The sequence below is a fragment of the Podarcis bocagei genome (genome assembly GCF_964188305.1).
Source record: "Podarcis bocagei genome assembly, chromosome: 15".
Lineage (NCBI taxonomy): Eukaryota > Metazoa > Chordata > Lepidosauria > Squamata > Lacertidae > Podarcis > Podarcis bocagei.
The window spans coordinates 38236612-38261664 of NC_138141.1; the positions used below are offsets into that span (position 1 = coordinate 38236612).

The 25053-nt window shown below is 46.9% G+C and overlaps 2 protein-coding genes across 2 annotated transcripts in view; both read right to left on the minus strand.

The window, feature by feature from the left end:
• The window catches only part of KSR1 (kinase suppressor of ras 1), a 106623-nt gene that overhangs the window by 36422 nt on the left and 45148 nt on the right, over positions 1-25053 (minus strand). Inside the window, 1 exon segment of the mRNA XM_081173262.1 lies at positions 9818-9958. Coding sequence (XP_081029388.1) covers positions 9818-9958 — 141 coding nt within the window.
• Positions 3648-25053, minus strand: part of EVI2A (ecotropic viral integration site 2A) — a 242082-nt gene continuing 220676 nt past the window's right edge. Inside the window, exon 3 of the transcript XR_014002588.1 lies at positions 3648-3736. The gene's annotated coding sequence lies outside the window, so the exon portion shown is untranslated. The remainder of the gene's footprint in view (positions 3737-25053) is intronic.

Consider the following 25053-nt stretch of genomic DNA (forward strand, 5'->3'; position numbering starts at 1 on the left):
GGGGTGCCTGCAGTAGACCATCAAGATCTTTGGAGGACGCCTTGTCAGTATAATTCCATGACCTAGAGAGTGTTACCTAGCAGCAACAAGAAAGTGGGGTCTTCTTTGTGGTTGTGCCTCCCAGAATGCCCTTCCTCCAGAGGTGTCCTAAGGAAAAACGGGGCATTCCAGGATCAAATCAGAAACTGAGACAGCTTCTGTAAATCGGGGGACATCTGGAGGGTGAGGAGGACCTATCTGGCTATGAAGCCAGCCCAAAGAACAGGATTATTATTATTTATTTCTGCTGCTCCTACCTCTATCTCAGATTCTGCAACCCCAACAGAAAAATACCCTCCTCCCTGCAAGACACAGGGGCACCAAATGCTTAGTTACAAAAAAACGAGAAATCCTGAGGTTCAACCCCTTCCTGGGAGTCATACTTTAAGCACCAACCTTTCCCCTGCTAAGCTCAGAAATGCAAAAAGGCTGCAGTTGCTAGGGCAGCAGGGAGAAGACTTTCTGAACTAGCTCAGAGGCCCCCTTATTTCGCGTGATCCAAAAGACATGATTGGCCCAGCCCTACCCCCCCCCCGTGCAATGGATAGATTCCCCCACTAGTACAAGCCAGACTTCACATGAACGTTTTTTCAGAAGAAGAAAGGGGGGGGGGCTTTTTGCTAGATCTGAAGTGCAAACACCACAAAACAAAACAAAACAAAACAAGAGGAAAATAAACCAGGACTGCGTCAGCGCAGTCTCAAATCCACAAGCAGAAATACAAGGAGGCTGGGGAGGCAGAGAGTGAGAGAGAGAGAGAGAGAGAGAGAGAGAGAGAGAGAGAGCGCAAAGTTGTGCAGAAAATGGCACTTGTATACCGATCCACACATTTTAAAGGTGCACTCACAGCCAGCTAGTAAAACCAGGAGCCTGTTCAAACATTCTCTCCGGCCACCTAAGTCTCTTTGCGGGGTCAGGATCTCCCCACAAAACGAACCCCTCCGGTGAACTCCAGCCTCTCCCAGGAATCAAACGCTACAGACGGAAACTTGATTGACGAGAACCCCTGCTAGGGGAGAGTGGGGCCAGCTCAGGCACGCCTTGGAAACCAGTCAGCTTGCTAAAAACTGGTTTGAGATCCGTCATCGCTCTCACACATGCAAATATGCATACACAGGGGAAGGAAGCGATTTGAGGGAGGAGGAAACTGCTGAAGGGAAGGTGTTTTGCTCCTGGCACTGCTTTCTTCGTTATTTAAGAACATCGAGAGCAGGATCAGGCCAAAAGCCCACCTAGTCCAGCATCCTGTTCTCAGCCAGACGCCAGTGTAGGGTAATGGCTTAGAGCAGGGTTTCCCAAACTTGGGTTGCTTTTGGACTACAACTCCCATCATCCCTAGCTAGCAGGACCAGCAGTCAGGGATGATGAGAATTGTAGTCCAAAAACAGCTGGAGACCCAAGTTTTGGGAAACACCGGTTTAGAGTGTCGGGCTAAGGACCTGGGAAACCATGGTTTGAATCCTCGCTCAGCCGTCAAGCTGAATGGATGACCGTAAGCCAGTCACGGTGTCTTGGGCTAGCCTACCTCACAGGGTTGTTGGGAGAGTAAAATATGGGGTGGGGGGAAGAACCACACATGCCACCCGGAGCTCTTTGGATGAAAAAGCGGTATATAAATGTGATAAATAAATGCCTCTCCTATGGGAAGCCTGAAAACAGGACCGGAGCACAGCAGCGCTGTCCCTGCTTGTGATTTCCAGGAACTGCATTCAGAACTCCTTGCAAGCCACAAGGAATCTCCGGCTCTCTCTCTCCATTTCCTGGTCCAAGGGTAGGCAAACTAAGGCCCGGGGTCCGGATCCGGCCCAATCGCCTTCTAAATCCGGCCCGCAGACAGTCCGGGAATCAGAGTGTTTTCACATGAGTAGAATGTGTGCTTTTATTTAAAATGCATCTCTGGGTTATTTGTGGGGCATAGGAATTTGTTCACTATTATTTTTTTCAAACTATACCGGTAGTCTGGCCCTTCCATAAGGTCTGAGGGACAGTGGACTGGCCCCCTGCTGAAAAAGTTTGCTGACCCTTGTCCTGGTCGGATTCTATTTATTTACTCATTTCCCAGCACCGCACGTTGCGCGCAAGTCAATCGCACGTAAAGGGGGGGGGTAACGCCTGCACTGCCTTCAACAGCGGAGGGGGGACCATTGCCGTTGTGTCTAATAGCCCCTGGTGGTTTTATCCACCTGCCTCTCCACTATCCAGGACAGAGAGAAAGAGAGGGAGGGGAGTCCTGCTCTTGGCTTAACACTTGGGGAAAATACAACCACGAGCTCAGGTTTGGAAGATTCAACAAGCATGGCTGCCAACCTGCCAATCAGCACCCTGGTGTTGAAGGTGCTAGGATTAGAATGCATAGCCCTTAACAGCTTAAGGCAAAGTTCACTTGCAGGATCTCCAAAGGATTCCTGTATTGTGGAGGGCTGAACTAGACAGATGATCCTTGGGGTCTCTTCCGAACCTACAATTCTGGGCCCACTTGACTGCTCCAATCTGCGTGACTGGCCCTGTTAGAGGTGTCTCAAAATACTCGCCCTGCGCTTGAAAGCAACCCATATCTTAGTGTGGCAGCGGATGCAAGTTGGAGATTCCTACCTGCTGACATAAAGCAAGCACCTTTGCTGCACTATTTCAGCACCTGCAGAGAACATTTTTGCACAGGCAAGGCGATCCAGACACATGGAAGGCCGACTTGTGCTTAATCTCTTTTTTTAGCTACCATGGATTTTAATCACACATTCATAGAATGCTTTGGTAGACTTGCTTTTAAATGTTCGCCCACCAAGAATTTTAGATCTTTTTTAAACATTCTGTTTATCGTTTTCAATATTGCAGCAAATGCGTAATTATTGAAACCATCTCATTATCCGCGACTTCCCTTTCCCCACCTTCCGCGGTCCATTAAAATTTCTCCTATTCAACAAGCATATCCAAAATGTGCCTTTACCCCTTTCATTTTCACCTTCCTTCTTACTTTATTGAACTTTCTCTGATCTGATTTTTCTAATCCAGCTAGCGTTTAAAGATGTTTACAGTAAGAATTTTACATTATTGTTAACTGCTCAGAGGTTCGGGTTTTTTTTCCGTTCAAGCGGCATATAACTTTTGTTCAATATATAAAGGGCAGGTGGATCTTCACTGAAGGAAGATCTCCCTGTGATCAGTACCATTCCGCAGCTCAAATTCAGAGCTCCCAGGTGGAACCAGCCACAGAAGGGAATATAGGAAAGTGCCTTATATGGAGCCAAAAAATTGGTCCATCTAGCCCAGTATAGTCCAGGGGTCAGCAAACATTTTCAGCAGGGGGCCGGTCCACTGTCCCTCAGACCTTGTGGGGGGCTGGGCTATATTTGGAGGGGGGGGAATGAACAAATTCCTTTGCCTCACAAATAACCAAGAGATGCATTTTAAATAAAAGCATACATTCTATTCATGTAAAAACACCAGGCAGGCCCCACAAATAACCCGGAGATGCATTTTAAACACAGTGGTACCTCAGGTTAAGTACTTAATTTGTTCCGGAGGTCCGTACTTAACCTGAAACTGTTCTTAACCTGAAGCACCACTTTAGCTAATGGGGCCTCCTCCTGCTGCTGCCACGCCGCCGTAGCCCGATTTCTGTTGTCATCCTGAAGCAAAGTTCTTAACCTGAAGCACTATTTCTGGGTTAGCGGAGTCTGTAACCTGAAGCGTATGTAACCTGAGGTACCACTGTAAAAGCACACATTCTACTCATGTAAAAACCCCAGGCAGGGCCCACAAGTAACCCAGAGATGCCTTTTAAATAAAAGGACACATTCTACTCATGTAAAAACACGCTGATTCCCAGACCGTCTGCGGGCCGGATTTAGAAGGCGATTGGGCCGGATCCGGCCCCCAGGCCTTAGTTTGCCTACCCATGGTATAGTCTATACTGAGGTTGGACTTTCAGGGGTCCCCACAAAATCAGCAGAGCAAATCAGTCACGTAATGTACTTCAACATCTAACAAAACAAGAGGGCATACCCTCCAAGTTTCCCATTTTCCAGGGACGGTCCCAGAATTACGAAAGCCATCCCGGCTTCTGATTTCATCGCAGAACATCCCCATTTCCCCTGCCAGCGCTGCAGCTGAGCTCGGGGAGCAGGATGAGGGCTGTTCATAGCGGCTGCTGGAGGGCGGACAAGCAGGAAGAGAGGTTCGGCTGCGAGGCTTTGAGGGGCAGGCGGAGGGCAGGGCCGCCCTGGGTGGGAAGAAAGGGGGAGAAGAGAAGAGCGCAAGGAGTCTAGGGGTTTGTTTTTGTTTAAAAAAATAAAGCCTTTGTGCGTCAGCGTCTAATCTTGCTCCTTCCTAAGACTTATTTGTTGGTGTGTGCTTTTCTGTTTGCAAACCCACCAAAGAATGAAATAAAATCAGGATCGAGGGGTTTTCTCGAGGGCTGTGCCCCGTTGGTATAGTGGTAGTGGAAATGTCCAGGGGAGGGCAAAATTGAGGGGCTGAGGAGGATAAATTGGAGGGGGGCGGGAGCGAGAAATGTCCCTATTTTCATCTGAGGAATGTTGGAGGGGTATGGGAAAGGGGGGGACCCCTCTCAGTTGAGACCACTAAGTCCAGAGTCTTAACGTTGCCCAATCGTCTCCTTCCTCAATCTACCTTGCCACTTCCTCCTGCGAAATGGGTAGATCCGTTCTTTGTAGCCCCATCTTCTCCTAATAGCCTCCATACTTCCACAAATCCAGCTTACTCAACCATTCCCTCTTTTCTCCAGGTGGTATTTATTTATTTTTAAAGAAACATGCTGATTTCAGTAGCAAAAACCACAGCAGACACTCTCTGAACTCACCTCAGGAACCGCCGTCTCGGGACAGGCGAGGCCTCTCACGCTCCGCAGCGTGACTGGCTGGCTCCCGTTCAGGTCTTCAGGACTTCTTGCCGTGGCCCAATTCCACAAGCACTGCATTGTTACCGCGCTGTAATCTCTTCACGCCTCCCCCCCCAAAAAACTATAGGATTTTACAAGCTGTCATTTGCCTTGTTTCGTTTTGTTTACAAAAAAATCCACCATAGGCTTTCGAATTTTCAAATTAGCAGCAGCAGCAAAAAAAGAAAAGGGAGTTTAAAAAAAATAATAATCAACAAGCCACAAACTGGAGTTTTCCCAAGATTGATACCAGACTGGATCGGGGAGGGGGAAAGCCAGCCAGCCAGCCAGCCAGCCAGCCCAGCAAAAGGCAAGCCTTTCTCTGCCCGATGTGGTGGAGTCAGCAGATATTTTAAATTGTAGCTGGCAGGCTATTTCTGAAAAGGGGGGTGGTCCTGGGGCTTTCCAGCCTCCCCAGTGCCTGCCAGATTTATTTTTGGGATTTGGCAGAGCAGGAGGGGAGCAAATCGGCTGAGAGGAGGTGGGCGGTGGGGAAAGACCTGCTGCTTGTTTGTGTTTGGAAGGTGGAGGGAAGTTCAGATCCACGACGTTTTCCGAGATTTTAAAAATAGGGGCTTGTTTGATGTCCATGTTAACAGCCCCCTTCTCAGACCAAGATATCTGGCAACACAATACCTAAAGTGTTTTTGGTGGGTTCAGGGAAGGGAATAGACTAGATATATTTATAAAACTGTGTGTTTAGATACAGTGAGTTTCAATAGTGGAGGACACCATTTGATTACCCATTTCCTCTGTATTTACATTTCGGTAAATACTAGATCATATATATTAATTATAAATCTTCAAAGGATTCCCCCCCAATAGAATTGGGATAGTTATGTTGTATTCCACATATTCTGTATAAAACAAATTTATGTACAGAACAAGGCTGTGTACACACCATAACTTTAAAGTGCATTCAAAGCACATCCCCACCCCAAAAAAAGATTTATGGGAACTGTAGTTTGTTGAGGGTCTGGGAACTGTAGTTCTATGAAGGGCAAACTACCATTTCCAGGGTTCCTGGGAGGGGTGCTTTAAAGGTATGGTGTATATACAGACTCAGATAGAAACCCAGTTCTCCCACTGTAGCCTTATGTGTTCATCTCCATCTGCACTACGGTCTATTTGCAGGACAAGTTTTTGCAGGGTAACCAGAGGTGAAAAGGAGGCAGCTTGTTCTTTGGTTAAACGACCAACAGGGTGGTGTACTAAGCCTGGGAAACGCGAGATTCGAACCCCGACCCAGTCATGTTGCTGCTCCCTGACTTTGTACCCGAGACTCCCTCCCTCACACACTCTCTCAACAACACCCTGAGATGGCTGGAGGGAAATGGATGGGGTAAAAAGCATCAAAAATAAATGATGACCTATCATATCCAATATGAAATAGTGCTTCAGGTTAAGAACTTTGCTTCAGGATGAGAACAGAAATCGTGCTCCAGCGGCATGGCGGCAGCAGGAGGCCCCATTAGCTAAAGTGGTGCTTCAGGTTAAGAACAGTTTCAGGTTAAGAACGGACCTCCGGAACGAATTAAGTACTTAACCCGAGGTACCACTGTATTTTAAACAACTGCAATGACAAAGCAGGGGAGATAACATCTTGGACATCACAGAACCGGTGTTTTCCCTCTCTGCATTCTGCAATTGCAGTGAACTGAAATCTCTGGTGAGAGTGACAAACACCCTAGGGGTGGGGACTTTTCGTTTTGGGGCTTAAGTAATTCTAGAAACCCCCAATGCTGTGTTACGTCAACATCACAGCTGAGATACACTCACCCGCTTCAGTCAAACCCTATGGAAAACTACTGGCCCAAGCATTGCAGAATGAGGGCCGCCCCCCAGCAACTGCCAAAGCTCACACGCCACCAGAGGGAAGGTGACACAGCACCCCTCGTTTCTCTGTTGTGATAACAAAAAGAAGGAGAAACACAAGCCTCCAATTGCCTTGAGCATTTGCTTTGGGGTGGATTGGGCCCGGAAAGAGAGACAGAGAAAGCACATAGGCAGCAACAACTTTGGCAACATCTTCCCCCCCAACCCCACACTTAGGGCATATTGACCAAGCCCCTTCACCCCCAAACACTGAAGTTGACATTGATAAAGGTGTCCGTCTTCCTTCATGGTGTTAACATCCCCCTAGTTTGGAAGAATTGCCCTTCAAAAGATCATTAAGAAGCCTTTTGGAATTAAATCGAAGTAACAGGCAGGCATTCCATTAGGCTGCCTCGTTCCATCAGGCTGTGGGAAAGCTGGGAAGCGGAGCTCATCCCGTCAGCCAGGAAAAGGTTCCTCAACCTGGGCTTAACTACAGCCCCAGGAACGGGTTTTTTCTGCCACAGTTTGACCACGGAACTTGCGCACAATGAAAAAGAAAGCCCTCCAAAATATCTGCAAATTGCTTCTCTTCTGCTGCAACCAGGCTGTGGTGAATTTTGAACGAGGGTTCTAGGGCACAAGCTTCAAAACAGGCCTGAGACCTGGCACGCAGACAAATTTCAAATTAAGGCTCTGTCTGCCAGCAGTGCCAACTTGGCCCCACAAATGTGGGCACCTGGGTTGTGGGTGCCACGCAGCGTGCATGGCCCTGGCACCAAAATTTATAGATACCTGGCCCCTTAATGTGTAATTTTGTGGGTGATCTGGCACCCAGAGCCCCAGGGAACTGGTACCTATGCTCTACACATTTAAGGAAGTATCATGGCTTCTCCCAAAGAATTCTGGGGACTGTAGTTTGTTCTGAGAACTGTGAGGAGACCCCTATTCCCCTCACCAGCTCAGTTTAATAGGCAATCCCTCTTCCCAGGGAATTTTGGGTACTGTAGCTCTGTGAGGGGAATAGAGGTCTCCTAAGAATTCTCTTAGGGACGCGGGTGGCGCTGTGGGTTAAACCACAGAGCCTAGGACTTGCTGATCAGAAGGTTGGTGGTTCGAATCCCCGTCACGGGGTGAGCTCCCGTTGCTCGGTCCCTGCTCCTGCCAACCTAGAAGTTCAAAAGCATGTCAAAGTGCAAGTAGATAAATAGGAGCCGCTCCGACGGGAAGGTAAGCGGTGTTTCCGTGCGCTGCTCTGGTTCACCAGAAGCGGCTTAGTCATGCTGGCCACATGACCTGGAAGCTGTACGCCGGCTCCCTCGGCCAATAAAGCGAGATGAGCGCCGCAACCCCAGAGTCGGTCACAACTGGACCTAATGGTCAGGGGTCCCTTTACCTTTACCAATTCTCTTGCACCCTTAAACTACAGTTCCCAGGATTCTCTGGGGGAAGCCATGCCTGTTTAAAGCTGTAGGATACTGCTTTAAATGCATAGTGCAGGGAGTAACCTAAGAGGTGGAAATCACTGTGAGAGACCATCGAATCCCTGGGTGGCCAAAACATCACTCATGCTTTTGTAGTTCCCCCTGTAACAAAACGAATTAAAATTGTGACTGATGTGTTGGAGAACACATGAGATAAGGAAGTGACATCATCCCTGCTGCAGCTTCAAGATAAGGTTAATCTAAAGAATTCCACATATACACAGACATTTCACTTTTGCAGTAAGCCCAAAGAGCTCTGCAAAGAGAGAGAGAGAGAAGTTCTGCCATGTTCCATGATAAGTGAGAAAATCTGCATGCAAAAATCTCAGCCCTCTGGTGGAATCTGGAAGTTGCAAGTGGCAGCGGCATGCAATGGTTAGGTCTTACGCCTTCAGGGTGACAGATACAAAGAAAAAGTCCTTTAGACAGAGCTGGGTCAAAAAAATATCTACAAGCCTGTTCCAGGGCTTTCATAGGAAACCAATAACGTCACTATTCATTCACAGCATCAAAGAAGACTGAACAAAACTTAAGTTCATAAACCAAAGAGCCTGTGGATTGGGTGAGCTAAGTGAGGAATGTCACGAACTGGGCGGGTCTCCTCTTTCAGCTCAAACTGGCTGGAGAAAAGAAAGAACTCCCAAGCATGTGCAGAGGCCGTTTTCAAAGAAAATATTAGGGAGAATCATCTCCATCAGCGGAGATTCTGTCCGACTGCAGAAGAGGAGAGAAGCGGAGGGAAAGTGTTGCAGGGGGCCATGAAAAGCTGGTGTAGCCCACAGAAGCTAGTTACAGGTAGGTAGCCGTGTTGGTCTGCCGTAGTGAAACAAAATAAAATAAATAAAAGAAGTGTAAATGCACACGAAAGCTTAAACCAATAACTAACTTAGTTGGTGTCTAAGGTACTACTGGAAGGAATTTTTTAATTTAATTTTATTTATTTTATTTTGTTCCCACAGAAGCTGTAATTCCCCTCACAATGCTCTAAATCCCAGAGTGGTTTAACAATCAAGACTTCTTCCCAGGGAATTCTGGGAACTGTAGGTTCTTTTGAGGGGGATACGGGTCTTCTAACCACTCTCGGCTCCTTTAAATACCGTTCCCAGGATTCTCTGGGGGAAGCAATGATTCTTAAAGCAGTATGACACTGCTTTAAATGCATAGGGCAGCTGGGGGCCTTACTTCTAACTAAACACACAAAGTAGTACAGTGTACATTTATCCAATACGGGGGGAAATCTTTTAAAATACAGGCAGCTCCCAATTTATGGGGTGGAGGGTTAACGTTCCAAGGCATCACACCTTTAAGTAAAATTTTATATATATTTGAAACACCACTGAAAAAGTCTGCAAAGACACGGTTCTGCCCCCGTCCCCTTCCGTCCCTTTTTGCGACATTTTCAGGTCACTTCTGGGTTTGGCGTTACATGCAGTCAGGCATGTTACATGTACCCAGGCCACAGATGTACCATTAATTTAAAAATAAATAAATAAATTCAAGGGTACGCAGAGAGAATTTTAGACAATGAAACGGCTCCATCCTCCTGACCAGGAAGCTCGGACGGACGTTCCCACCGCCTTACCTGAACGACGTCTTTCCTCACGTTGACGAGATACAGCCAGTCGCTGAATCGCGGGTAACTGTTCAGCTCCACTGTCCTGTCATTCAGGGGGACATTCAACTTGCACTGAAGCTGGGTGCCAATATAACGGACAAGTTTCACCTGCCAAGGGAGAGGAGGGAAAAGAATCACAAACGGCACCAGGAAACATCTAAGAGCACAAACCGGTAACCCATCAATACACGTAGTTATTATTATTATTATCATTAGCATTTGCACCTGGCTCTTCGGCTGAAAAGACTCCCAGGGTGGCTTACATGCCATCTGTTTTAAAAAGGAAAGCCCCTACCTGCATGATTACGACCTGAAATGCATAGCACACAAGGAAAGAGGACAGGGAGGGAAGAGGAAAAAAGCAAGCTCGGGCACCAGCTCTTAAACAGTAGTTCTTATAAGGACCAGCGGGCGTAGAAACAACTCAGTGGAAGGAGGCACTTCTAGAATCACAGAATTGTAGAGTTGGGAGGGGTCTCCGAGGGTCATCTAATGGAGCCCAGCGCAATGCAGGAATCTCAAAAGATAATAGCACTTAATGGAGCTGGTTCTTCAGCAAAGCTAATGAAATAAGCCCTGCTTCCCATTTCTCCCACAGGTAAATGATTTGGCAGAACTTCCAGCTTCTCAAGCAAGAGGGATGAAGTGGCCAGGCTCTTTTCTTACAAGTTCAGCTTCTTTTCAGAAAAATAGTTTCACTTGCCCCAAAGGAAGGTATTTTTGACTGCAAGGGGGGCTGGTCCATTAGGGCAAATGGGGCACTGCCCTATCAACCTCGGTCTGCCTTAACCAACCCCCTCCTGACTGCCTTCTTGTTTACAACCAGCCCAGTCTGGGGTGGGGTGGGGGGTGGGGGGGACGCACTAGCTATCCACTTCTGCCCTCCTTAATCCACACAGAACTCAACAAGATAAGGGCAAAGCTACAATTATTTGGTTCCACCTGTCACAGGCCTCCGACTGATGTTCACTTATTCATTCCATGTCCAGGACAGAAACTGATCCAGCAAACATGACTGAAATTTGCTGTTGTTGTTGCTTTCGGTTCACAAGCATAACCAATACCATTCTTTTTCCTATTTGCATTGTGTTTCCTTAGCACCAAACTACACGCAGCGGAATGGCCGTAAGGGCAATGAAACGTACACAAATAATTGCACAAATTATGTGATTTTCCTACAGCAGATGACTCATGCAGTTTTTGGCAGCAGATGAACTGCAGTGGAATGGCAACTGTGCTGCAGGCAGCAAATACAGGAACAGAAAGCAACGCCTTCTTAGAATTCCTGCTACCTTATTCTGCTACCTAATACATTTAACTGGAGGTGCCAGGAGACTGAAGCAAGAGCCTTGAACACAGAGTATCTGGAAGGTACCAATTTGGGGAAGACTGATCTAGCCAAGAAGGATGATGATAATAATAATAATAATAATAATAATAATAATAATAATAATAATAATAATAATAATTTATTATTTGTACCCCGCCCATCTGGCTGGGTTTCCCCAGCCACTCTGGGCGGCTTCCAACAAAGATGAAAAATACACTAAAATGTCACATATTAAAAACTTCCCTGAACAGGGCTGCCTTCAGATGTCTTATGAATGTCAGGTAGTTGTTTATCGCTTTGACATCTGATGGGAGGGCGTTCCACAGGGCGGGTGCCACTACCGAGAAGGCCCTCTGCCTGGTTCCCTGTAACTTGGCCTCTCGCAGTGAAGGAACTGCCAGAAGGCCCTCGGTGCTGGACCTCAGTGTCCGGGCAGAACGATGGGGGTGGAGACGCTCCTTCAGATATACTGGACCGAGGCCGTTTAGGGTGTTAAAGGTCAGCACCAACACTTTGAATTGTGCTCGGAAACGTACTGGGATGAAAGTGGACTGGGCCACTTTCAGACATATGCATTCAAACGTCTAGCCCATTCCTTTGCTGTAGCAACCTGTGGATTCCTTTTAATGCACAATATTTGTATTTTTAATGTCTCTCTCCCCTGGCCCCTGCATGGACATTTCACAACATGTATTTCCGTATGCATTTTATTCTAAAATACTGGGGGGGGGGGGAGTTGGATGCATTTAAATCAATGCAATTTTTTGAGCCCAGAACTGTACTGCAAATCTGGAGAAGGGTGTGAAAGCCAAAGGCTAACACTGTTCCGATCCACATAGTATCAGCCCAAGAACTGCAAATCTAGCCTGCTCTCTTTAAAAAGTGCAGGCCAAAACCCAGCTCCTCCAACATCCCTGAAGTCCAAACATCCTGTTTCCTCCAGTGGCCAATTGGGTGCCTCTGGGCAGCCCCCCAGCAGGGAAGAAAGGAAACAGTCCTCTCTCCTGTCCTTGCCCCACAGCGGATGAATAAGGAGAAGAGTGAAACGCAATACCTTTTACACACACACACACACACACACACACACACACACACCCTCTCCTTTCAGTCTTGGTCAAATCTATGAAGCCTTGCAAATGTTATCCCAGACGTGTAAATACTCCTTATCAGCGATGGAGAAGGCTGACTCAGCTAAGACAACATTTGAAATGACCCGAAAGATACATTTCCCGCTGATTCAGCACCGTGGTGGGAGCGGCACCGGTTCCATGGGAAAGGCCCACGCAATCTGATTTCGCCTTCATATTTAGAATAGATCATTCACTCACATATACACACACGCACACACACACACACACACACACACAGCCCCGCAGGCTGTCTCTGCTAAGCGATCTCATCTCTGCAGCTGCGATAACGTCTAAACAACCACGTACATCAGGTCTGCCCTGGAAAGATTTCCATTCAGTGGGCAGGCGTTCCTATTCTCCCTCTATTTTTTTTTACTCTCTTCCTTTTTTTAAGGCAAAGGCTGCTGCTGCTCCTCCCTATAACTTTTCTGGGAATGTTTTTGCAAGTCTGTTACAAGCCTGGGAGATTCAGGAGAAAGGAAGAGCACCTTTCACAGCGAAAGGATGGATTTTGCTCCCACAAGAGGCAGTGATGCCCAGCAAGGTGGGATTTTTAAAAAAGAAAGATTACTGTAGTTCAATTCTTGGAGAATATCAGCAGCTACTAAGCCAGGATGGCTGTGTTCTACCTGCACTGTCAGGGGAATTCATGGCCCTGAATGCTACTTGCAAGGGATCAGGTTTTGCTTACAGGCTTCCCTTAAGGGCATCTGACTGCCTGTGGATGCTATAGTTGAGATCCCTGCGTTGCAGGGGCCAGGACCAGATAACCCCCCCGGGGACCCTCCTAACTCTGCAATTCTGGGATTCTAGACTGCTGGACTTGATGAGAAACTGGCTTGAAAGCCAGTAGGGATCTCATTATGTTCTTCTGTATCGCACATTGCATATTGCGTGTGTGTTTGTAATGTAACTCAACATGGAGTACAGGGCATTCTCACCTGAGCTATGATCAAATCCAGGATGTTTTTCTCCAACACAGTGGCTGAATTATGTGCGTCCAGATAACTTACAACACAGACCAGGGTTTCTCAAAGCTCGGTAGGTCACTGAACTTATCAAGTCGTCATCAAAGCCAACCCAAATTCCTAGGAAGTTATCTTGAGAGTCCTCCTGCTCTTTCGGCTGAATGTCCGTCCCCCCCCCCCCGATTCCTGCATTGCAGGGGGTAGGACTAGATGGCCCTTGTGGTCCCTTTCCAACTCTACAGTTCTATGATCCCTGATTGGCCATGCTGGCTAGGACCTCTGGCCAGCCACCAGTTCCTCACCCAGAGATCTCAAGAGATTTCTGACGAAAATGGAAACAGGAGATGAAACGGCCAGCATTTGCTTAGACATCCCATGTTCACAAAATCAACCTGCCTTGGTATTCACCAATGCTGATGCTTTCAGTTCACAAATGATACACAATTGATTGAGGTCCCCCGTTCCTTTCCATCCTCGTTTGCTTTGTGTTTCCTTTGCACTGGAATGAATGGGTTGGAACAGTATGACCACAACATTTATGGAATTAACGGCGCAAGTTATGCCATTTCACCACAGTGGAGTGAGGTGAGCAGCGTGGGTTTCGGGCAGAAGACGGACTGCAGCGGAATGGAGACGGCGCTGGAAGCGACGAGCACAGGGCGGAATGGAAAATGATGCCCTTCTTACAACCCTATTCCCACTCAGACACAAACCTCCAGTGCAGATAACAGAATGGTAAAGAGTTTGCATTTCTCACCTCTAGGGCCAAAAGGTACTGGACTCAGCTCTGAGCCTGGGACACATAAAAGCCTCATCTGTCCTTACAAGGCAGAGGTTTGCTGGCTCCCTTTGGCTTACACAGCACGGGAACACAGGGAGGTGAGTTGCACTGAGTCAGAGAGTCTCTGCTGCACCACTTGGATTCCCACTGCTCACGATGCACCACATTCTCTTCACACAAGGCAGACCCGAGATTCCAAACTGAGGACGGTGGGGCGTGCTTTGCACGAGCAGCGAAGCTGACTAAAACATCAGCTTCTGGGGCCAAGTGAGGTTTTCTCACTTCCCACACAAGTTACTTTCACAGGTCTTGAGAACAGCATGCTGGAATTTTAAGCAGGTTTTTATTTTTATGTTTTTCAGGGTGTCAAAGGGCGTGTGTGTGTGTGAGAGAGAGAGAGAGAGAGAGAGAGAGAGAGAGAGAGAGAGAGATGTAGTCAAAAGCAAAAAACAAAAACCCACAGTCAGTCGCGACGAGGAGACAGAACAACAGGGTCAAAGAGCACCTTACACAAACTGACTTGTTCATAAATTGAAGGACTGGGCTAATTTAATGGTGGCGGGTGACCATTGAGGCTGATAGGGAGACTGAACAGTAGGTAGAAACAGTAGGTGGAGCTGACTATTTCTCCCCATGCCTCCATTCTCCTGGCAAGTCTGCAAGGGGCAACACCAAGACGAAGGGGGAGGAAGTGGACAGGCCATGCCACCGTCTCGATTGGGTGTAAGAAGACAGGCAAGGGGGTGGGGGCCTGGTTGAAGGCAGAATGAAGTTGGTGGTGGGGCAAGTGCCCCCATTCAAACAAATGGACCAAGCTTCACTGGGGTTATCAAAACCACAAACCATCAGAGGTCTGCTGGACCATCCTCAACTTCTTCATGCTGTGCATAAACTGTGGAACTCCCTCCATAGCAAGGGCTGCCAACTTGGACGGATTTAAAAGAGGACTGGACAGATTCGTGAAGAAAGTTAGCAACGTCTACTCGCAGCGATGGAGGCAATACTTGGCCTCCACCACCGGAGGCAGTAGTGATTCTGAATACCAGTTGCTGGAAACAGCAGGAGGGGAGAGTGCTGGGTCCTGCTTGTGGGTCTGCCGCTGTGAGAACAGGATTGCTGGACCAGATGAGCTGTCAGCCTGATCCAGCGGGGCTGGTCTCATGTTCTTCTTAGGTTGCAACCCAGCAGCCTGCACGGAAGTTGAGCAGGATGAAATATGATGTAAAGGGGTTTTGCTTTCCCCAGCGGAATAAAGCAATGGGAACATGGGAAAAGGTTCTGACCAGGCATTTGGGAAAGGAGAACCAAGTCCATATGAAGGAATGAAGGAAGCCGCGAGAAAGATGGGGAGAAGCTCAGAGAGAGAACACAAGTGTCCGTTTATTGTAGAAAAAGGATAATCAACGTCTAAACATAACCTAACTGTATTTTTATTGCTTCTTTTATTTCTTACTGTATTTTAATGTGTGAGAATTCGGAGCCCATAAGTTTTAGAAAAGTTACTTTAGCATCTAGCACACTGCAATTGCTAAACAACAGGCAAAGAAAGAAAGAAAGAAAGAAAGAAAGAAAGAAAGAAAGGGGAGAAATCCAAAAACAGCCCAATGAGGATTGATGCTCAGAGGCCACAGAATGCTCATCGACTGTTGAGCAAAAACTGGGAATGATGGGAAATGGAATGGAATATCCAGAACAAGGTCTGTCCCCACAGTAGTCATCACCCCCACCTCATTAAAAAGCCCCCCAAATGCTTTAACCTTTACTTGACAGGAAGCTCCATCCAGTCAATCTCTGAGATAGCTCAGTCGTTAGAGAAGGAGACTGTTAATCTCAGGGTCCTGGGTTCAAGCTCCACATTGGGCAAGAGATTCCTGCATTGCTGGGGGTTGGACTAGATGACCCTCGTGGTCCCTTCTAACTCTTACGATTCTATGATTTGGATTGCCCTTTTCTGAACCCAAAGCTCCACATCCAGCTTGGGAAGACTTTGAAGAGCTGTCCCTCCCCAGATCAATCTGCCCACAGCAAAGAGAAACAGGCCACTTTTCTGTGGGGTTGGGGAGAGGGCAGCCATGCAAACAGAGGCGGAATTCGAACGCAGGTGTCAGGATATGAGTTTGGCTCTGCGTCCACTGGAACGCCTGAGCAAACACAGAAGCTCTCGTACCCCTGCTGAACATGCAGCAATTGAGGTACACAAACACTCAGAGGTGGATCTGCATATAAATTAACACGAGTTCTAAAGTGGCCCATCCAAGAGATTGTTCCAACCTGTGCCTTGTTGCTTTCTACACCTGGCCTTGGCAGGTATCCAGCAAGACTAGCTTTTCTAGTTCTCCGATTTCAAAATCCAGTGGAACTGCTTTCAGCTGAAACCTGTTATCACTTTTACTGCTTTCTCAGCCTGGAACCAGCAAACTTGTGAGACGAGGGGCAGAGGACAAGTGGCCAGAGGTGATGGGTGCACATGACTTTAGATTTATACATATACCTACATATATATTTGGAAACTTCTTTGAGGTTTGGACTTCAGGCCTTCTAAAACATAATTATTCACCATCTTCCGCCAGTAACACACTTTTGCTTTATCCTTCAGGGACAGCAAGACAGTCTCAGCTATGGGGTGTGTGGAACCCCTGCCCCCCACCAAAAAAAAACCCTCTCTCATCAGTCCCAGCCAGACTATATTATTATCTATTTTCATTAACAAATCGCTTCCCCTGGAGGCATCTCAAAACGATTTACAACATCATGACATATATGAAGGTTACAGATCTAAAAACAATTGCATGTATAAAAATGACTTTTAATCAACTGTTATAGGGATTCTAAGGTCTCAAATATAGAATAAATGTTGATAATTGCACAAGGTAAACACACATACATAGGTATATAAACCACATGTCTAAGGTAGTACAGGAGAGCAATCCAAAAGCCATCTTGGCTCTCCTAAAGAATCTAAATATTTCCTCTACCTCCTTAATCCCCCTTGCCATATAGGCAGACAGCAATCAGGTGAAGTTCCTGAAGGGATTCCTCTCCTATATCTATGAACCATTGTTTGCCCAGATGCTCTGCATTGAGGGATGTGTGACAGGCATCCTGACTTGCTAAACCCTCAGGAATATCACACCTTGGCCTGCCTGGGCCACAGTAACCTCACTTTATGTGTGATGCAATTTTGTAGAGCGGATGTCCTCCTTCTCCATGCCAAAATGCAAACACTTAAAAGAGACGTGTCTTCTTGGTTCTGGGTCTCTCTTCCCTCCTTGCTAGGAGGGGAGGGAACTCTGTCGCCACAGAAAAATAAAGATCTGCCTTGCTTTCACTGCATCCTGCCTCCATCCATTCATCTCTGACCGATCATGGACTTAGGAGAGTTGGGCAGCAAAAGCCAAGCGCCCCAAATTTTCTACATCAAAACAAAACCCAACTGTAAATATAAAAACAGTTTTAAAAAACCATAAAGGTAAAGGGTAAAGGGACCCCTGACCATTAGGTCCAGTCGTGACCGACTGTGGGGTTGCGGTGCTCATCTCGCTCTATAGGCCGAGGGAGCCGGCGTTTGTCTGCAGACAGCTTCCGGGTCATGTGGCCAGCATGACTAAGCCACTTCTGGTTTACCAGAGCAGCGCACGGAAATGCCATTTACCTTCCCGCTGGAGCGGTACCTATTTATCTACTTGCACTTTGACGTGCTTTCGAACTGCTAGGTTGGCAGGAGCAGGGACTGAGCAACAGGAGCTCACCCCGTTGCAGGGATTCGAACCGCTGACCTTCTGATCAGCAAGTCCTAAGCTCTGTGCTTTAACCCACAGCACCAGTGTAAAAGGTATTCGGAGCCTGGGCAGATACTGTGATAGGAATTTTATGGTCTTAGATATATAGTAATGTTCATAACTGCACATACATAGATCAGCACAGGAAAGCCAACCTGGAACCATTTTGATTCCTAAACTGACCAAATCCTTTCTCTGCAAGGTTAAAAATGGAAAAGCCTCCCCATTGTCTCTTCCTTCACAAATCCTGTCTTAATCTGTGTTTGAATAAGGTGTGAGCCTGTGACCTGGCCCAGGAAATAAGTATTTTAGCATTACAAAAGAATGGCCAGGCTCCCCAGAAAATCCAATCAAGTAACCTGCTAGACAGGAGATAAACAAGGACAAGAGAAAAACAACATTTAAATTTCTGTGATGTAGGTGGGATGTATCTGAGGGGTGGTCTTAGGTTACACCCCTTCTGTAATGTATGCATAATGTTTCTGGGGGTGGTCCTGATCTAGAGAAGGGGAATTTCAAAAGTCTTTATAAGGCCTTGCAGGCTATTGTTCTGGGTCCTCTTCCTCTCCTGCGTGTGAGGGGAGTACCCTGTTGCAACAGATCAATAAAGATCAAGCTTACTAGCTGCTTTGCTTCTCAATATTCTCTGGTTGGCCTCTGTTATTTTCTCCTACCAATATGGAACCTATGTAAGGACTCTATATGGGCTCTTGGATACCCCATAAGGGAAAAGGGCATATTTTTATTTACAACAATACCAACGAGGATAATTTTTTTAAGAAGGTTTATTGAAATGGGATGATGAGAGAGAAAAGTACAGAACCATCTCAGAGTGCCACAGATTCCCCTACAAAGAATAAAGACTCAAAGCAGAAACAGATCAGGCTTCAAAACCCTTCCCCAAACAACAGAAATGTGGAAGCATCCCAAGGTGGTCTGAAAGCCGCTGCTCTTCAAGAATAAAGAAAAACTTCAAAAGGAAGATTTCCGCAGGAAAAATTCTGACCTAGGCCACCATCTGAACTATACCCTAAAGCAGCATCGTCCCACTTTAAGCAGCCATGGGTTCCCCCAAAAATCCTGGGAACTGAGAGGTGCCGAGAGTTCTCAGGAGACCTCCTATCCCTCTCAGAGAGCTAGAATTCCCAGAGTGGTGTAGAGGGAAGTCTGGGAATTGTAGTTCTGTGATACTGCTTTATAGTGCTCATGGGGCCTCTTAGGATCTAGCAGCAAATCTGAATTGGCTGCAAGAAAGATGGGTGCAAACTCATCCTGAGGCTAGAAGCTGAAGGATCTCTCCAAGGCCAGGAAACGTTTCACAAACCTTTCACATTTCAAGAAATCTTTTGGCCACGCCACCTCCAAATTGAGCGGCTTAAATGACACCTCCCCCTTGCCCTTACACAATTCTGGCACGGCCTAGCCGGCTGATGCTCTTTGGACTTTGCTCCTTAGGCAGTCGCAACCGGTTACCAAACCCTGAGAGGAGGAGCGAGGGGCTTGCCTTGCCTGCTGTACTGAATTGGGGGCGATCTCTTCCTCCAGCGGTGCCTCGGGAAGTGGTCGGACCTATCTCTGCCCTACTTGCTCTCCCCTCCTACCCTGGACCCTGAATGACTGCTGAATGTTGAATGCTGCCTGCAGGAGAGCACAAGAGCTGCAATCTCAAGTTTGAGAAATAAAAATGTACAGTGGTACCTCGGGTTAAGTACTTAATTCGTTCCGGAGGTCCGTTCTTAACCTGAAACTGTTCTTAACCTGAAGCACCACTTTAGCTAATGGGGCCTCCTGCTGCTGCCGCGCCGACGGAGCACGATTTCTGTTCTCATCCTGAAGCAAAGTTCTTAACCCGAGGTACTATTTCTGGGTTAGCGGAGTCTGTAACCTGAAGCATTTGTAACCTGAAGCGTGTGTAACCCGAGGTACCACTGTAATGGTGCACAAGTTCTGTTACGTACTACAGAACTTCAACAGAAATAAATCACTCCAAAACAGGATACTGGAACACTTCAGATCATTTGGGAATCCTAGAATTGTACAGTTGGATGGGACCCTGAGGGTCATCTAATCCAACCCCCTGCAACGCAGGAATCTCAACTAAATCATACATGACAGGTGTCCATCCAACCTCTGCTTAAACACCTCCAAGGAAGGAGTCCACAGCCTCTCAAGGGAGACCATTCCACTGTCCAACAGCTCTTACTGTCAGAAAAAGTTCTTCCTGATGTTTGGTTGGAATCTCCGACTAAGGAAATTGCCGCAGCTCAGTGGTACAGTATCTGCTTGGCCTGAAGAAGACCCCAGGTTCACACAGGTCCATCTGAGAATCACTTAATTCCAACTGGGTCCCCATCTTGTTGAATTCCGCAGGGGTAAAAGGAGGAGGGAGTCGAAGGTTAGTGTCTAGGCCCTGGAAGCTATCCTTCAGCCAATTCCTCACTCCCATTTAGTCACACCCCAAAACAGGCGCTCGCTTCATCCAATGTTACTGCCAGAGAAGATGAAAGGTGGGATGATGCCCACCTGGAATCGCTTGCCCAGATCGTCCTGGCTCTCTCGGCCGGATGGAGAGAGAGAACCCTCGACACCATTTTTGCCAGAGCCTTTAACGGACAAGTCAGTTTTTGTAGGTAAGTCAGGTTGCAAGGCATGGATTGAGCAGAGGCTAAGATACATGGCTGAAAGGGTCAGGGGTGGCGCTGTGAGTTAAACCACAGAGCATAGGGCTTGCCGATCAGAAGGTCGGCGGTTCGAATCCCCGTGACGGGGTGAGCTCCTGTTGCTCGGTCCCTGCTCCTGCCAACCTAGCAGTTCGAAAGCACGTCAAAGTGCAAGTAGATAAATAGGTACTGCTCCGGCGGGAAGGTAAATGGTGTTTCTGTGCGCTGGTCTGGTTTGCCAGAAGCGGCTTAGTCATGCTGGCTCCCTCGGCCAATAAAGCGAGATGAGCGCCGCAACCCCAGAGTCGGCCATGACTGGACCTAATGGTCAGGGGTCCCTTTACCTTTAAGATACATAGCTAAGCGCTAGAAAAGGTGTCGATCCAACAGGGTGACACACACACCTTGCTCCCACAGCTAACTGCACAGGACCCAGACAGAGCCCTGGGCAAGGAAATCGTCACTCCATTGAGTGAGCTGTATTTGGGAGCTGTGCTTGCGCCAATGCTGGTATCTCCGCATTGGCCGAGTCAGAACCATCTCAGCATCAGATCTACTCTCAGATTCCTCCATAGAAGGAGGCTTTAGGCTTGGGACAGCCAACATCTTGGGAGGGGGGACCATTCTGGATCTCCATCCCCCAACCCGCTGGGAGCTTCCTCAGGACCATCCATCTCCATCTCCCCAATCTTCTGCCATTCCAGGACATCTCCACAGGACTGGTTCACTATGGTGGGGGACGCGGGAGGGTGAGAGAGGGAAAGGTTCCTATAATTTACTAGTAGTAAAACCTTTGGGGTTGCAAAAAGAAGAAGTTTACCTGGTGCGAAAACGTGAAGAGAGGAAGGGCCCCAAAGATTTCCCCTCAGCCGTCGTCTTGGTGTTGGCTTTATCATTTAATCCCCCAGCCTCAAATTCTGTGAATACCCATTTTACGAGGTGGATTGTTCCGTGGAAACCCCGCCCCTTTCCTCCTCCTCTAAACGAACGAATCCCATTTTGTCATTTCCTGCTCAGGCTTCTAAGTAAAGCTGTCTGCCTGGTTTGAAACGGCTGGGGTGTGTTACAAAACCGACTTCTGAGAACGAAGAAAAAAAAAAAAAAGGCATCACGGTCCGGTGACGCAAATATTGAAAAAAATAAAATAAAAGGGAGGGGGAAAGTAAAATAAGGGGAAAAGAGAGAGCCACAAATAGAAAACAGGACTCCCAAACTTAATGCTCCAAGATACTTTTCTTGCAGCAATTACTCTCTGTGTTTTTGGAAACAGATGAGAAAACTACACATTCGCCAACATTTTACAGATAATAAGGACATGCTTATAAGACAGAGGATCCAAAACAGCTGGAAAAATACAGGAGCGCACATTTAAAAGACGGGGGGGGGGATGCACACTGTTCCCACCAAGTTCAAATAACATCTTTGAAGACGGGAAATAAAAGGATTTCATATTTTGATTACTTTTTATATGCAGTTTGCAAACAACCATATGCTACCACAAATTGACTGCAAACCGAAGAATTCTCAAATTACAGTATTTTTTGCTCTATAAGACTCACTTTTTCCCTCCTAAAAAGTAAGGGGAAATGTGTGTGCGTCTTATGGAGCGAATGCAGGCTGTGCAGCTATCACAGAAGCCAGAACAGCAAGAGGGATCGCTGCTTTCGCTGCGCAGCGATCCCTCTTGCTGTTCTGGCTTCTGAGATTCAGAATATTTTTTTTCTTGTTTTCCTCCTCCAAAAACTAGGTGCGTCTTGTGGTCTGGTACGTCTTATAGAGCGAAAAATACGGTAATTAGTCCTGAAAGACTATGGGTTTTGCATTCTCAGCAAATTCTGGAAGTTAAAAAAACAAAATTATTAACATTGTTAAGATTGCTTTTAAAAAAATATATTTATTTCCCTCCTCGCCAGCAAGAAGCATAGGAAAATGTCTTATACAGAGTCAGACTACGGGTCCATCTAGTTCAGTATTGTCTACACTGACTGGCAGCAGCTCCCCAGGGTTTCAGGCAGGGGACATCCCCAGTCCTGTCTGCAGATGCAACTGGGGACTGAACCCAGAACATTCAGAATGCAAAGCCTATTCTTCACTGAAAATCAGCCCTTCCAAGGATAAACAGGGCTGGATTTTCCCTATACGAACATTTAAATTATTCGGGACAGTTCTGAGCATGCAATATGCATATTCCTCAATCCTGCTGTGCAGTTACTGAATGTAGTACTAGGCACAAGACAAATCCTACAGAGAATCTCAGCTTTTAAGGTCACATTCACACCATACAGTTAACACACAGTTAGAGCATATAGCTTTCCCCCCAAATAATCCTGGAAACTGTAGTTTACCCACTGCAGAACTGCAACTTCCAGCACACTTCAGCTACAGTTTCTGGGATTATTTGGGGGAAAGTCATGTGCTTTAACTGTCCCGTGTGGCTGTGATCTAAGTTTAACTTTTTAAAAACAAGCTTCTAGCCCTCATGAGCAGAATACAGGGAAATGTCAGAAGCCAGAAGGCTATGGAACAGTACCTCCTGTGGTTATGGCAGGATGGGAGAAATTATCTTGCTTACAATTCCATGTGCCTCACGCTAACTACAGTGGTACCTCGGGTTACATACGCTTCAGGTTACAGACTCCGCTAAACCAGAAATAGTACCTCGGGTTAAGAACTTTGCTTCAGGATGAGAACAGAAATTGTGCTCCGGCGGCGCAGCGGCAGCAGGAGGCCCCATTAGCTAAAGTGGTGTTTCAGGTTAAGAACAGTTTCAGGTTAAGTACGGACCTCCGGAACGAATTAAGTACTTAACCTGAGGTACCACTGTACTTAACCAAAGAATGTGCAAAATTGTGAAAAATATTGGCACTTGTGGCTATTTTGAATAATTGATGGAAATTGCAGCACTGGGCTCACCTTCTGATTGTTTAAAAAAGTTAAAAGATGCAACAAAGTCCAGTGATTTTTTGGGGGGTGTGGGGAGAGAGAAAGCGCACCTAACAATTTAGTCATATAAACTAAGAGCACACACATTTTCAGTTCCAATGCAGTCAGTGCACAGATGACTTGAGGGGACCTCATGGTTTGCAAGACAAAAATGTAGGAGGGGGAACCCTAGACATGGAAACCACCCCACAGACAGCTCAGTGAGGCTGCTCAGAATGCTGACTGCCAATTGGGTGGGTGGGGAACCAGAGGGGAGAGGCAATGTAATGGAGTATCGCAGAAAAGGGCATGGCTGGCTGGTTGCCAGCCACCTGAACTGGAACACACCACAGTGGAACATTCCGTTGCAGGTCTCACTCATTAAATACAAGTTCCTGTAACCAAAGCAAAACAAAAAAATCACCCTTAAGCAATTCCAGTAATTCACAAGAAAAATAAACCATCCAGGAAAATCCTGATTCGAGACAACTCATCAGGTGCCTTCAGCAGTTGCAGTCATTGTAAACATTTTTTAAAAAATAATAATAAGAGAGCACCTTCTTTTGGTTGGAATGCACACTTCAAAAAAAAATTAAAGCTTTGGCTTTTTAAAGAGTTAAACTTTAACTTTTAAAAAATCCTAAGGATTATTCTGGAGGTGTGCTGAGATACTTGGAGAAGGAGCAAAGTCACAACTTTCACTGAGATCCTTGAATTCTTTCCTTGCTAAGAAAAGTGCTTTGAAGTGTTGTTGTTTTTTATGGGAGTGCTTAATTGCTAAAGTGAAAAGGACCCGGCTTTAAACCTTCCTGGTTTTTATTCTATTTATTTCTTGCATTTATCTACCACCTTTTCTTCCAAGGAGGCAGCGTGGATGGTGCTGCCCTCCCCATTTCAGCCTCACAACCGCCTTGCGAGGTAGATCTGGCTGAGAGACAGGGACTAGTAGTCCAAGGTCTCCCAGTGAGGTTTGTGGCTGAGTGGGGATTCGAACCCTGGTCAGTCCAACATCCTAACTACAACACCCCACCAGCTCTAATGCCACGTTCCCTGCCTCTGAAAAGTCCCACCCTTAGAGTTGCCAGATTTTCAGAGTTTCAAGGCAGTCTAGCGCATAATTTGGGGCAGGGGGAGAGGTCAGGGTCTACTCCATGCTACCAGCCCCAGTTTCTACCCTCTGGGTATACCTGAAGGAGCGTCTCCACCCCCATCGTTCTGCCTGGACACTGAGGTCCAGGGCCGAGGGCCTTCTGGCAGTTCCCTCACTGCGAGAAGCCAAGTTACAGGGAACCAGGCAGAGGGCCTTCTCGGTAGTGGCACCCGCCCTGTGGAACGCCCTCCCACCAGATGTCAAAGAGAAAAACAACTACCAGACTTTTAGAAGACATCTGAAGGCAGCCCTCTTTAGGGAAGCTTTTAATGTTTAACAGACTACTGTATTTTAATACTTTGTTGGAAGCAGCCCAAAGTGGCTGGGGAAACCCAGCCAGATGGGCAGGGTATAAATAATAAATTATATTATTATTATTATTATTATTATTATTATTATTATTATTATTATTATTATTATTATTATCTGGGTATCCTAATCCCCAACCCTTTCACTCTCAGGATTCGCACACACAACCAGCTC